Source organism: Paroedura picta, chromosome 6 (assembly GCF_049243985.1).
Source record: "Paroedura picta isolate Pp20150507F chromosome 6, Ppicta_v3.0, whole genome shotgun sequence".
Lineage (NCBI taxonomy): Eukaryota > Metazoa > Chordata > Lepidosauria > Squamata > Gekkonidae > Paroedura > Paroedura picta.
In genome coordinates, this window is record NC_135374.1 from 18,730,582 (window position 1) to 18,745,871 (window position 15,290).

A 15,290-nucleotide genomic window follows, 5' to 3' on the forward strand; every position below is an offset into this window, starting at 1 on the left:
GTCACTTCTGGATTCACCTCCATCACATCTTCATTAGCCTTTAGCCAGGGATAAACTACCCACTCTCGGTCTTTGCTTTGTTTCATAATTGGAGTGGAGTACTAAAGGGGAAGCTATATTATTGGAAGTGACATTAAAGACAGTAAAGATGGGAATACGTGTTTCAGAACATACAATAAAGTACTCACAGTCCTTCATAGGATGTGATGGTTGCACCATCTGAGCAATACAGGCGAATGGCATTAAGTGAAGTATCATCACAAACGGGTCCCATGTATGGTTGTACCTAGGAAAATGCTCACAGTTGGGTGGAAAGACAGTGAGGAGCTCAATTCCCATAGAATTATCTGTGCTGTGTGCTAGTTTCTTTTTCTGCATTTTTAACCAATGCTGACTTTCTCTCCCCTCCCCCTCCCCCAGGTCCTCACAGAATCAGAATCACACAGAGCAGGAGGAGACCGCAGAGTGCCATCCAGTCCAGCCCTTCTGAACAAGTTCAGCCTCAAAACAAGCAACAAATTTCCTGTCAAAAAGGACTTTCCTGAGTCTATCTCTCTGGAAGCCACCTAGAGGTATTTTGCACGGAGCCAAATAAAACAGTTTAAAAAACAAACAAACAGTTTATACCGCTGTATTGTACTACATGTCAAGCGTTGCAAGAACTCACAACAAGCTTCTTTATTAAAGGAAGCGTTTATTGAGAAGTCACTTCATACACCTAAGCTAAAGAAGTCAAATCTGCCTGAGGACAGATTTGCCTCCCCTTATCAAGGCAGTTCTCCCGCCTAAAACTTGAAAGTTCCCAAGGGAGGGGGAAAGGAGGCTCCAGGTGCCATAAACCATAGTGTTACAATTCGCACGTCCTTGGTCGTCTCCGGACAAGATAAGATGTTATGGTTACAAAAGGCAGACCCAGCCGGGAGGTTCAAAAGACAAATAATTCACAGCTCCCTGTGATAACAGGATGCAGCAACATAGTTTCAGTTTCAAGCATGCAAGCATAATATATGGGCCTGGGGCCCCAAGAACAAAGCAGGGAAAAGATCAGGCAAACAATAATGGAGAAACTCATGCTAACTCATGGCAGGGTTCAGCAGCAATCCTGACACTACAATTGGTTCTGCATTAAACATACTCTGTTGAAAAACTACACTGCAATGCTTTCTGCATGAAACAATTCATAGCCCCCTATAGTCTCTAATGCCGTCACTAATCTGCATAACCAAGGAGCTTCTCTGCATGACTAATACATCACCTGTGAGAGGCAGGAGAGAAATGAATCGGTGAAAAGCTTCTTTCAGAAACAATGCTGAGAAGACTCTTAAAGCACCGAAGAGGCAGTTCACCATGCAGAGAAAATCTATTTTGACGAGTAAATTCACACTCCTGTATAGGGATCAGAAGAACCATGATGTATTTTGTGAGTTTTCATCAGCTTTTCCATAATGCAGAAGAGTCCTTAGTTTCAAAGCTACAGCATAACCATTTTAAAGCAGGAACCCAAGAGTAAAAGAAAGTAAACTATCACCAAAGATAGTTTCCCCATGTGAGTCTGGGAAATGGAGAGCAGAGCCTGAAGAATGGAGAAGACAAGAGCGAGGGTGCTTACCTTCACTGCAAAACCTTTGGCAAACCCTCCTCAGCAGAATTCCTGATGCCCCCATCTGCCATATCTTCCTCCATTAGGTACTGCGAGAACAGAGTCGTAATTTTGTGCTTCCATACCCCACAGGTACCACAAGAGAGGCAGGGAAACGGCAGACACAATGGTAAACGGCATGCTGAAGTTTCCAGTCAGCAGAGGAACAGGTAGATGGCAACAGCCCTGGAGACCAGGAACCTTATTTATAGGAAGTTATGTGCCATGCCTCGGGGGCCCCCTCGTCCTCGTCCGGAGTAGAGGGGGGGAGGCGATTTCCCCTTCGCCCTCGCAGTATCCTTTGCGGGGCTCGGGCATGGCGGGGTCCGGTGGTCTCTGGCGTCAGGGGGGGTGGTCAAAGGTACCGTGGTCGCGCCGTCCTCGACCCGTTCCTCGATGGGGACATGGATGATCAGGCGCTGGCGGCCCCCGTCCGGGGACTGCTCCACGATGTCTAACCCTGAGTCCTCCGGGGCTGCCGCGGTCATGGGTAGCGAGGCGCACCAACGGATGGATTAACAGGGAGAAGTGGTTATTATCAATTTGTCAGGAATCAGGCTGAGCCCAGCCTGTGGAGTCCCAAGTGAAAGCGCATCAAGAATCCAACAGTCGGTTGCAAATTCCAAAGCAGAGCTTTATTAGGCAAAGTCCACAGTAAGCTAAAGCATGCCAAGATCTTCCTAAGCAAAGATCTTGATAATAACAAAGTACATAGGGGACAGGTAGGGTAGATATAGGGCTCACCAAATAAGGGAGGGGGACCCAGAAGGTTTCGGCGGGAGAGCGGATAAAGGTGACAAAAGGGATCCTGTTCCCAGGCTGCCAGATGGCCAGGAGCCTTATCGGGAGGTTGGCACATTGTTGAGACTTTGCTGTCTCCTCAAGGACACTTACAGTAAGATTGATACATTTGTGGGAGCTCCTCACCCGCTGGGAAAGGAAGGGAGTGAAGTTCTCAGAAGACAGGTTTATTGCTTTATGGCCTTGGCCAGCATCGGCCGGAGAAGGCATGAGAGTGTGAGAATATGCAGGGTCGGCGAGGAGCAAGATGGCATGAAGCAGGGGGGTTCATGACACTTAATCCCATGGAAAATAGGGACATTCACTATTCCGTTAATGTACTCTTGCCCTGATCTGATCTTTATCAAGAAGAGGCAGATCATTCCAATACAATTAAGCTTTAACATTATGATGATGTACATTGGTTGGTGGGAAGTCCACCCTAGGGCAGTTGGCCCAGGATGCGAGGCAACCCAGTATCCATCACTCCCACCATCAGAACTCTCCACAGCCAGTTCCTGAACTTCATTGGCATTTCCAGGATTTTTTCTCTAGCATGGCGAGAAGATTTCCAGATGTATATCAATAATGGACCACTGGCCACTCCAAATTATGTCCTCCTGTTCTGTATAAACTAAAGAATTGGGACTCTCCCCATGACTTTCACTATCATGTATGCATAGAGAAAGGGTATGGGAAAAGGATATAAAACCCTTCACCTGGGCACCCCAAACTGTCTCTCTGGTAACCTTGGATTCTATCAGGTACCCTTCTCAAATGTTAACCCATTCACTTGGCTTTGCACCTTCTTCCTATGATCACTATGTCCACACAGGTAATTATAACCATTGCTGCCCCACCTCCCTGTAACGTAACACTTCCATATTTTATTTCTTCTTGCATATGTGTGTTATTGCAATTGCAAGTATTGTATTATTTGTCTTACATGTTTTTCTTTAATAAAACATATTTTTATTTTTGTGGGACACATCTCCTGGGACAGAAATGGATATAGACGTAGCCCCACCCTGTCCTAGGGTACATGCCAGAAGATATAGGGAAGCCACCAGTAGAGGAGGCTGAGGCATTGACCATGAGGCTGTTAGAGGTGGGACCCCTGATACCGGCTGAGGTTGCCACATGACCTGCATGAAAGTTGCAGGGTGAGGTGCCATGTATGAAGCAGGCCATGGCAAATATGCAACACGCGCAAACACTCTTCCACCCTTCTCTATGCCAGGGGTAGTCAACCTGTGGTCCTCCAGATGTCCATGAACTATAATTCCCATGAGCCCATGCCAGCAAATTTCCATGAGCCCCTGCCAGCATTTGCTGGCAGGGGCTCATAGAATTGTAGTTCATGGACATCTGGAGGACCACAGGTTGACTACCCCTGCTCTATATGACTGTTTGCTTGATGTGTTAGCCATTTCTATTTTTTTTTAATTTTCTTTCAATAAAGCTCATAATTTTACCATTTACATTTGTGTCTTCCTTGATTCCTACGGGTGTAATCTGCCTCGTATGCACGGGCAACAATCCAGTGATGGTAGTCACCACCGTCTCACATCATTTGGCTAATTTCCCCATAAGCCCACAAACATGTGTCTCAGGACACGTGCGAAAGCATTTCAGGTGACAGATTTGGTGCATCATGTGGGCAATTGTCCCAGGCTTCCTTGGGAGTAAAGTGGACACACTGTACTCTCCGGTAACCTGGACATAAGGGAAAAGCCCGTGGGAAATCTGGCCATTTTATGTATGAATGTGCTCTTGAAAGTGTGCTTTCTAAAAGTGTGGGCCTTTCTCTCATTTCTGCTCTATCACTATCTTTTGATCCTGTAGGAGACTAGGAACACTGAAGCACGATTTATGAGTACCACCGGATAGACACTTTAGCCTACTGAAATGGACCCCTGAAATGGACCCCTTGCCTTCTCCTGGTGAGCCAGTTAACTCTGTCACCACCCGATAGCAAAAGTGTCTGCAGTCCTCTTTGTTAGCCTTGGCAATGCTCCCCAACACTAAGTGTATTTGGAGTAACATTCTTAGGTTCCAGAGTCTTCTGCAAAACTATTGTTACAACAAACTGATACTGAAGACCTCAACCACTGAAGAAGTCACTGAAAACAGAAATTATCTAGAAACCATTATGGTTGTTTCTTCATGTATATTATCACTAGAATGTTGCCTTGGAAAGGTTCCTTGTTTTTCTGTTGATTTTCCATTGTGAACCTTCCTTTTTTCATGTTATAATCTGTTTGTGCAATGAGCCAGGGTAGAAAAAGGTGTAAACTAAGAGTGAACTATATTTCATATACCTTGTCTTAAATATATGTGAGACTGATTTCTGCAGCCCCTTTCTCCAGGGCGACTGATCTCTGTTGCCTGGAAATGACCTCAAATTCCAGCAAATTCCCAGGTCCCAAGTGGAAATTGATGTCCTGCAACCTCTTGGGACACAATTCCACAGAATTAGAACCTGGAGATGAGTTGTAATTGCAGAGCCCCGCTCCAAAACTGCCATTTTCCCCTGGGGAGCTGATCTCTATAGTCTGCACATGACCTCCAGCAGCACCTCGAGATTGGGTCAGCACCTCGAGATTGGGTCTGCCTTGAGGTTTGGAGGCAGAGCCTCAAGAGTCCATATGGCCAACCTCCAGGAAGGCCCCACGGTGCAGGTGTCCATCCTAGTGCCTGTTGTTTCTGTAGGTGCAGAGGTTTTTGCCTCTAGGAAGCCATAGTTATCACTTCCTGCAGCCAACGCTGGGGTAAGATGGTTCATCCTTACACATTTGATGGTGATATCAAAGTGGGATTGAAATACGATCCATGTACAAATGGGTTGAAGAGCAATTGGATTGACGGATGAAGCACAAGAATGTGAACAATAGAACAATAGAACAACAGAAGGCCAAAGTAACACTGACAGAGATAAATGAATACAAGGAAGCAGAAACCAAACAGATTGAGGACATGCCAACATTTACCTGCAACAGAAAAATTTCACATCATTGAGTGTAGTGACATCTATTAAATGATAACCATCTAAGTGTTCCACCTTTGTCTGGATCCCACAAATGCCACGCCCTGGGCAGTACGCACTCCATTCTCCATACGCGCCCCAGTCATGTCCATTTCCTTCCAGTTCAGTTCCATCGGTGCACGTAAACATGATGTTATCTGCTCCTGTATCATCAGAAAGTCCTTGAGGTGGTGTGACACGGAGTGAAAATGAGTTGAGGAAGCCCGACTTGCACTTTCTTTCACTAGACCACGATCCATACCTATCAGAGCATGAAAAAAAACTTGTGGTGGGAAGTTTTACACGGTCAGTCTGTGGCCAATTTTCCGTTCCCTGAAATCACTGTGTGAGAATGGATGATATATCCACATATTGGGGCTCTGCTGTCATTAGTCAAACTAGACATTTGTGCTCTCTGTGGTCCAATGGATTCCTATCAAATAAACTGTCAAGCTAAGAATCTTACGTTAATGACTACTGCTAGTTATCAGACGGTTTTTACTCTTGAAAGACCTCCAGCCTTCCTGGAGTACAACTTGCAAATTCTTTACTTTCTGATGCTTCTAACATAGAATCATAGAATCATAGAGATGGGAGGTACCTCATGGGTCATCTAGTGCAACCCCCTGCACTATGGAGGACACTCCCATCCCAATCACTCATCCACTGTAACCCGCTACCCCCTTGAGCCTTCACAGAATCTGCCTCTCCGTTTGATGGCTATCTAGCTTGTCTTTAAAAATTTCCAAAGATGGAGAACCCACCACCTCCCGAGGAAGCCTGTTCCACTGAGAAACTGCTTTAACTGTCGGGAACTTCTTCTTGATGTTTAGACGGAATTTCTTTTGAATTAATTTCATCCCCTTGGTCCTGGTCCGTCCCTCCGGGGCAAGAGATGGCAACTCTGCTCCATCCTCTATATGGCACCTTTTTAAATACTTGAAGATGGTTATCAGATCTCCTTTCAGTCATCTCATCTCCAGGCGAAACAGATCAAGCTCCTCCAACTTTTCTTCATATATCCTGGTCTCCAAATCCCTCTTCTGGACACGCTCCAATTTTTCTACATCCCTTTTCAACTGGGGTGCCCAAAACTGAACACAGTACTCTGAGTGAGGCTGAACCTGAGCAGATTACAGCGGTACCACCACCTCCCGTTATCTGGACAATATACTCCGTTTGATACACCCCAAAATCCCATTTGCCTTTTTGGCCACCAAATCACACTGTTGACTCATGTTCAATGTATGGTCTACTAAGAGTCCTAGATCCTTTTCATACATGTAACTGCCAAGACAAGTCTCCCACCTCCTAAAATGGTGGAATTTATTTTTCCTACCTAAATGCAGAACTGTACATTTGGCCCTATTGAACTTCATTTTATTCAGTTTAGCCCACTTCTTGAGCCTATCAAGATCATCCTGATCCTGATTCTGTCTTCAGTTGTGTTTGCTACCCCTTCCAGTTTAGTATCATCTGAAAATTTAATAAGTATCCACTCTAATCCCTCATCTGAATCATTTATAAATATATTGAATAGCGTAGGCCCCAGGACAGATCCCTGGGGAACTCCACTTGTCGCTCTTTTCCAAGAGGATGCTGAACCATTAACAAGTACCCTCTGGGTACGATCTGTCAACCCAAAGTCACCCAGATCCACTTGACGGAATTAGGATCCATACCATGTTTTACCAACTTGTCAATGAGAATATCACATGGAACCTTATCAAAAGCTTTACTGAAATCCAGATAAACTATGTCCACGCCATTCCCCTGATCCAGCAATTGATTCAGTGAATTTGCCAGCTATTAGCAGCCTCCTGACTGCTGCAGCCTCCTGGCTGCTTCTGAGGGGATTTTCTGTTTATTTTGGTGCCTAAAATGGCACCCAAGAGGAGGAGGAGTGAGTGGCCAATCAGAATGCCTGTAGCTTGTCAGCTACAGGCATTTGGCCACTCACAGCAGCTTTTTTAGTTTTAAATCCCTGGCTCTGTGTAGCCTCTCTCCCTGAGGCTACTGAAGCCAGGGTCTATGCCTGCTGGAGCTCACTCTGGTGAGCTCTGGCTGGCTGCTGTGGTAGAGAGCTGCAGTGACCCATAGGTCTGCTGCCTGTCTCCCACCCTTGCTGCCTCACTGCTTCCCTGTCTTGGCCACATGCCACCTTTGGGGTAGTGCCCTGGGTAGTGGTTCTGTGTTTCCTGATGCTAGTGTTTGCAGCCAGGGCTGTTCTACCAGAGTCAGGGCTCTCTCAGGAAAAGGAGGTTGAGAGGGGACATGATAGCCCTCTTTAAGTATTTGAAAGGTTGTCACTTGGAGGAGGGCAGGATGCTGTTTCTGCTGGCTGCAGAGGAGAGGACACACAGTAATGGGTTTCAAGTACAACGATATAGGCTAGATATCAGGAAAAAGTTTTTCACAGTCAGAGTAGTTCAGCAGTAGAATAGGCTGCCTAAGGAGATGGTGAGCTCCCCCTCACTGGAAGTCTTCAAGCAAAGGTTGGATACACACTTTTCTTGGATGCTTTAGGATGCTTAGGGCTAATCCTGCGTTGAGCAGGGGGTTGGACTAGATGGCCTGCATGGCCCCTTCCAACTCTATGATTCTATGACTCTATGATTCTATGATTCTATGATAGGATGTGGCCTGAGTAGAGCAGTTGAATTTGTGGTGGTTGAAGGCAGTGGCCAGAGTGGAGGAAGGGAAAGGTGACTGGAAGCTGCTTTGAGACACCTTTAGGTTGTGAAAAGCAAGTCTTCCTCTTGTTTTGTATTTGTTAAGGGGGGGAGGCTGGATGGGGGAGCCAGTGATGAGTCTCCAGCATGGATGGATCACCCAGATTATCTCGAGCTCCTCCATTTGCTTTCTGAGGCTCTGCCGAAGTTACTGTGTCATCGCCGTGAAGTTTTCCAACTTCCCAGGGTTTTTTGGGGGGGATCTCCAGGTCTCCCCTGGAGGTTGGCATCCCTGCACCACTAGTGTTCCTAGTGGTGCAGGGATATTCCCCCACAGACCAGTGCAGGGCCCCCCTCTCCTCTCCATAGGGACCCAGGTGAGCTCTGAGTGGACCTCAATGGTCCGGAGAGCCAGTTTGGTGTAGGGGTTAGGAGTGCGGACTTCTAATCTGGCATGCCAGGTTCGATTCTGCACTCCCCTACATGCATCCAGCTGGGTGACCTTGGGCTTGCCACGGCACTGATAAAGCTGTTCTGACCCAGCAGTGAAATCAGGGCTCTCTCGGCCTCACCCACCTCACAGGGTGTCTGTTGTGGGGAGAGGAATGGGAAGGCTACTGTAAGCCGCTTTGAGCCTCCTTCGGGTAGGGAAAAGAGGCATATAAGAACCAACTCTTCTTCTTCTTCTTCTTCTTCTTCTTCTTCTTCTTCTTCTTCTTCTTCTTCTTCTCACCTGGAGGCTGACACCAAGCACTGCTTAGGCTGCCAGCCACAGCTTTCCCCTGCAGCTCTGGCATGCAGTGTCCCTTTCCCCCAGGGGAGGTGATGAAAATGGGGGAACTGCTCTTACATCTATTCCCATCATCTCCTGCCTGGAGGGTGGCATCTGCATGCCAGACTTGGGAGAGAGAGTCCCTTCCTGGCCTGTTCTGTTTGGAACCAATGCAAGTCAATGGCACTATTGATTTGTATTGGAAATCCTTCCCCCACATTTCCCGGGGGCTGGAGTGGAGGGGGTGTAAGTTGCAGCCATGAAACATCTCGAGAAGCTCAGGGAGGGTCTTCCCTGACTCCTCTGCAAGTTTCAAGAAGATTGGACCAAGGGGTCCAATCCTAGGGGCTCCCTATCTGCTCCATTGGATAGAATGGAGATTCGGAAATCTCTGGTTTTAACTTGATTTCAATAGACTTCTATGGGAACTGGTCTTTGGTAGCCTCTAGGATGAGACCCCCCAAAAGGCTGACACCATTCCCCATAGACTTTAAAGGTGGGGGGGAATTAATTTCAGCAGGAATTTAACCAGGGTATTGGCAATTAACCTGCTGAAATTAATTTTTCCCACCTTTAAAGTCTATGGGGAATGGTGTCAAGGATGGGACCCCTTGGCGCAATCTTCTTGAAACGTGTAGGGCAGCTCAGGGAGGGTTTTCCCTGAGTCCCCTGAAAGTTTCAGGAAGATTGCACCAGGGGTCCCATCCTAGGGGCTCCCAAAGACCATTTCTCATAGAAGTCTAGGGGAATCAAGTTAAAACCAGAGATTTCCGAATCTGCATTCTATCCAAAAGAGCGGATAGGGGTACCTTCTTTGGGAGCCCCTAGGATTGGACCCCTTGGTCCAATCTTTTTGAAACTTGCAGGGGATTCAGGGAAAACCATTCCTGAGCTCTTCGAGAACTGTCAGGGGTTCAACTTACACCCCCGCCACACAGCCCCTGGGAAAGTCGGGGAAATGATTTCCAATACAAGTCAATGGCTCCATTGAATTCCATTGGCTCTGAATCGATTTGGAAGGCTCATAATGAACTTTAGGTTTTCTAACACACTCCATACAATTATCGTTTTGTTGATACTCATCCTTGGTAATAAGGCCTTCCATTTCCCAAATAACTCTTTAATTTGACAACTGTTTTGGAGCCACCTTGGCTTCCTTAGGCTCCTTCCGTTTTTTTTTCTCAAGGGAATTGTTTGTGATTGAACCTTCAGAATTTCACACTTCCCTATCTTTTCCCCCCTTGACCAAACTATGCCCACCTTGGGATTTTCCACCTTCCCCTAAGGACACCAGGTGCATGGTGTTAACAATCTGCAGGTATCACCCCCAAATGCAAGCCCCCAATAAGTTTGACAGTGAAAGTGAACGGTAGGGACCGTGTCCCACCAAGACCATGATGTTATTGCCTGGCAAAACCCTAGAAGTCTGACCTGTCAGCATTTGCACACAAAAAAACTATGTTGCTCTGGGAATTTCAGTGATCCTTGTGGTTACTAGGGGTCAGATGACAATGCTGCTTTCTCCTCCCCTGCAGACCTGGTATGCCATTCACCTTTTGCAGCTCCTTGTTCCCACATGCAGTAAATTGGCCAGATACAAAGTTTAGCCATAGGTTGTTCCGGCAGTTAAACATAGTTTAGTTGCCAGGTCCTTCCAATAACTTGTTGGACTTAAAGGGATCAGAAAAAGGGCCAAGCCATGCAGCTGGTGACATTATGATGATGTCACTTCGAGTGAGCACCAGAGGTAACATCATTGCATGATCAACGTGACACTGATGCTCTGTTATTTGAGTCTTTCCTAAATACTAAGCGTGTTGCTGCATTTTAATGACATAATGACATCACTTCCAGTATTCACTGGTGTTCCTGCCACTTCAGGGTCAAAATAGGATACTTTGGACATGCATAATCCGATCTTTTATTGAAATGCCTTAAATAATAATAGATGACAAAAGTTGGATTTACTGTGGAGGTGCTTCTCCCCATGTTCCAAGAATGAATCCTCTCCTCTTAACAGCTACCAGGAACACTGTACAGTAACAGGATGCGATGTCACTAATGTACTCACTTTCCTTCGGAGGATGTGATGGTTGCACCATCTGAGCAATACAGGCGAATGGCATTAAGTGAAGTGTCATCACGAACGGGTCCCATGTATGGTTGTACCTAGGGAAATGCCCACAGTTGGGTGGAAAGACAGTGAGGAACTCAATTACCATAGAATTACCTGTGCTGTGTGCTAGTTTCTTTTTCTGCATTTTTAGCCAATGCTGCCTTCCTTCCCCCCGCCCCCAGCCCAGGTCCTCACAGAATCAGAATCACTGGAAAATGAATTTTAATTGCACTGTTTCCAGTCAATTACTACCTTGAGGCTATAAGGCCTACCATCACTAGCTTTCAGAATCAGAATCACACAGAGCAGGAGGAGACCGCAGATTGCCATCCAGCCCAGCCCTTCTGAGGGACTTAAAACACACCGTCCTTGAACAAGTTCAGCCTCAAAACAAGCAACAACCTTTCTGTCACATAGAATCATAGAATCATAGAATCATAGAATCATAGAATCATAGAGTAGTAAGGGGCCATGCAGGCCATCTAGTCCAACCCCCTGCTCAACACAGGATTAGCCCTAAGCATCGGAAAGCATCCAAGAAAAGTGTGCATCGTTGTCACCAAAGGTGATCTGGTGGCAAAGTGGCAGGGCAGCCTCCGAGGCAGCAGCCTGTGAGGAAGACGAGGAGGAGCCGCGGCCCGGTACCAACTGATCCACGGACCGGGACCGGTCCACGGACCAGGGGTTGCGGACCACTGTCCTAAAGCATCCAAGAAAAGTGTGCATCCAACGTTTGCTTGAAGACTGCCAGTGAGGGGGAGCTCACCACCTCCTTAGGCAGCCTATTCCACTGCTGAACTACTCTGACTGTGAAAAACTTTTTCCTGATATCTAGCCTATATCGTTGTACTTGAAGTTTAAACCCATTACTGCGTGTCCTCTCCTCTGCAGCCAACAGAAACAGCATCCTGCCCTCCTCCAAGTGACAACCTTTCAAATACTTAAAGAGGGCTATCATGTCCCCTCTCAACCTCCTTTTCTCCAGGCTGAACATTCCCAAGTCCCTCAACCTATCTTCATAGGGCTTGGTCCCTTGGCCCCAGATCATCTTCGTCGCTCTCCTCTGTACCCTTTCAATTTTATCTACGTCCTTCTTGAAGTGAGGCCTCCAGAACTGCACACAGTACTCCAGGTGTGGTCTGACCAGTGCTGTATACAATGGGACTATGACATCTTGTGATCTTGATGTGATGCCCCTGTTGATACAGCCCAAAATGGCATTTGGCTTTTTTACCGCTGCATCACACTGCCTGCTCATGTTTAGTTTACAATCCACAAGTACCCCAAGGTCTCGTTCACACACAGTGTTACCTAGAAGCGTACCCCCATCCAGTAGGCATGCTTTTCATTTTTCTGACCCAGATGCAGAACTTTACATTTATCTTTATTAAATTGCATCTTGTTCTCATTTGCCCATTTTTCCATTGTGTTCAGATCTCGTTGAACTCTGTCTCTATCTTCCGGAGTATTTGCCAGTCCTTCCAATTTGGTGTCATCTGCAAACTTGATGAGTAGTCCCTCCACCCCCTCATCTAGATCATTAATAAATATGTTAAAAATTACCGGGCCGAGCACAGAGCCCCGAGGTACCCCGCTATTCACCTCTAACCAATTCCCTATCCACTTAACTATCTGAAAATCCAGATTGCAGTCCATCAACTTATCCATCAGAATATCATGGAGAACCTTGTCAAAAGCTTTACTAAAATCCAAGTAAACGACATCAACCGAATTTCCCCAATCCAGCAAACCTTTTACTTGGTCAAAAAAGGAAACCAGGTTGGTCTGGCAGAACCTGTTGGAGACAAATCCATGCTGACTTCCTTGGATCACCAAATTGTCCTCCAGATGTTTGCAGATCGCTCCCTTTAATATCTGCTCCATTATCTTCCCCACAACAGAGGTCAGACTCACTGGTCTGTAGTTTCCCGGGTCATCCTTCCTCCCTTTTTTGAAGATCGGAATAACGTTTGCTCTCTTCCAGTCCTCCGGGACATCTCCAGTCCTTAAAGAGGTCCCGAAGATGATGGACAAGGGCTGTGCAAGTTCTCTGGAAAGTTCTTTGAGCACTCTCAGGTGCATTTCATTCGGACCAGGGGATTTGAACTCATCCAGTGCAGCTAAATGCCTCTCGACAACCTCTCTATCCATGTTAACCTGCCCTCTTGTGGGTTCATCTACCATTTGGATCACCAGCTTGTCCTCCAGATGTTTGCAGATCGCTCCCTTTAATATCTGCTCCATTATTAGGTACTCTTCTTTAGAGCTCTGTCCTTCCCTCCATTTCCTGAACATTTTCCTTTTCTTTCTTAGTTCCTCTTGAAGTTCTCTGTTCATCCAAATAGGTTTCTTAGAGCTCCTGCAGTGTTTTCGTCTTTCTGGGATAGTCATTGATGGAGCATGCAATAGCTCTTGTTTGAGTAGCGCCCACCCGTCACATGCTCCCTTCCCTTCCAGCATTTTTGTCCATGGTATGACACTCATCATGTCTCTGAGTTTATTAAAGTTTGCCCTACGAAAATCCAACATCCGCATCTGGCTACAAGCTTCCTTGGCTCCCCATCTCAAAAGGAATTCTATGAGGACATGGTCACTTCCCCCTAGGGTCCCCACCACCTTCACCTCATCCACCAACTCTTGCCTGTTGGTCAGTATTAAGTCCAGTATGGCTGAACCTCTTGTGGGTTCATCTACCATTTGATAAATGAAATTGTCAGCCAGGCAGGTCAGAAACTTGCATGACTGAGGACGCTTCGCAGAGTTTGTTTCCCAGCACACATCTGGGAAATTGAAGTCACCCATGATGACAAGGTCCTGCCGCTTGGATATTTTCTCAAGCTGCTCACAAAGTGCAGCATCCACATCCTCTCGTTGGTCAGGCGGTCGGTAGCAGACACCAACCACAATACTGTTTGTTTTCCCCTCGCTTATTTTCACCCAGATGCTTTCCACTGTAGATATGCTCTCCTTCACTAGAATTTCCTGACAGGTAAGTCCTTTCCTCACATACAGTGCCACTCCTCCACCTCTTCGATCTATTCTGCTTTTTCTGAACAGTTCATATCCATCCACCATTACATTCCAGTCATGAGAATCATTCCATCAAGTTTCTGTGGTGCCTACTAGATCATACCTTTCCATCAGCATGAGAAGTTCCAGCTCTTCCTTTTTATTGCCCATGCTTCGGGCGTTAGTATAAAGACATCTGAATCCTTTGGTGTAGTGGTTAGGAGTGCGGACTTCTAATCTGGCATGCTGGGTTCGATTCTGCGCTCCCCCACATGCAACCAGCTGGGTGACCTTGGGCTCGCCACAGCACTGAAAAAACTGTTCTGACCGGGCAGTGATATCAGGGCTCTCTCAGCCTCACCTACCCCACAGGGTGTCTGTTGTGGGGAGAGGAATGGGAAGGCGACTGTAAGCTGCTTTGAGCCTCCTTCAGGTAGGGAAAAGCGGCATATAAGAACCAACTCTTCTTCTTCTTCTTTTGGTTCCCTATGAGCTGGCCTTGCCGGTTGGGCTGCCTCCGATCGTTTTCCTTCCATACACTTCCTATGTTGATCGTTTCCTTCCCCTAGTGGCTTTAGTTTAAAGCTCTCCTGATGAATCTCCCCAGGTTTCTACCAAACACATTCTTCCCCAGTTTCGATAAGTGTAGTCCATCAGGTGCTAGTAGGCCTTCCTCAAGAAAGCCTATCCCATGGTCCCAGAAACCAAATCTCTCCTGCCGGCACCAAGTATACAGCCAGTGATTCACCTCCATTATCTTCCTCTCCCAACGCATTCCTCTTCCCTTGATAGACAAGATGGAAGAGAATACCACTTGTGCCCCCATTTGCTTGAGCTTCCTCCCCAGATCTTGATAGTCTTTTTTAATAGGAGCGATGGTATTCAGGGACATGTCATTCGTTCCCACATGGACCATCACAAATGGGTAGCGATCTGTAGATTTGAGGAGTTTGGCAGCCGTTCTGAAACATCTTTATTTTTCACCCCTGGCAAGCAACACACCTCTCGGGTTAGGGGGTCGGGCCCAGCTACATGGCGATCCATTCCTCTTAGCAGGGAGTCTCCAATTACCAGTACTCTCCTTTTTTTTTCCTTCTCAACTCCATTTCCTTCTGTCCCCGTGGCGTCTTCCCTTTGTTTTAGACTTTGTTTTGGGACCTCTTCCCTTGTTGACCCTTGCACCTCCTCTGCAAGGGCCTGAAATCTATTCTGGAGGTCCAAAAGCCCCGAGAACATTCTCGCTCTTCGCCGTTGAGTCTTTTTCTGAACTGTCTGCA

The 15,290-nt window shown here is 46.7% G+C and overlaps 1 protein-coding gene across 1 annotated transcript; it reads right to left on the reverse strand.

The window, feature by feature from the left end:
• Window positions 1-5,405: 5,405 nt before the first annotated feature.
• LOC143840555 (vitelline membrane outer layer protein 1-like) lies at window positions 5,406-11,045 on the reverse strand. The gene is made up of 2 exons (XM_077344167.1): window positions 10,960-11,045; window positions 5,406-5,706 (listed from the first exon to the last, which is right to left on the reverse strand). The coding sequence occupies exons 1-2, from the start codon at window positions 11,043-11,045 to the stop codon at window positions 5,406-5,408; spliced, it is 387 nt and encodes a 128-aa protein (XP_077200282.1).
• Window positions 11,046-15,290: the final 4,245 nt, after the last annotated feature.

Bases quoted from the DNA above. Each gene is read 5' to 3' on its own strand.
- LOC143840555 (XM_077344167.1), bottom strand. From the start codon at position 11,045: ATGGGACCCGTTCGTGATGACACTTCACTTAATGCCATTCGCCTGTAT. The intron at 5,707-10,959 runs GTGAGTACATTA...ATGCTCTGATAG, and splicing joins ATCACATCCTCCGAAGGAAA to GTATGGATCGTGGTCTAGTG.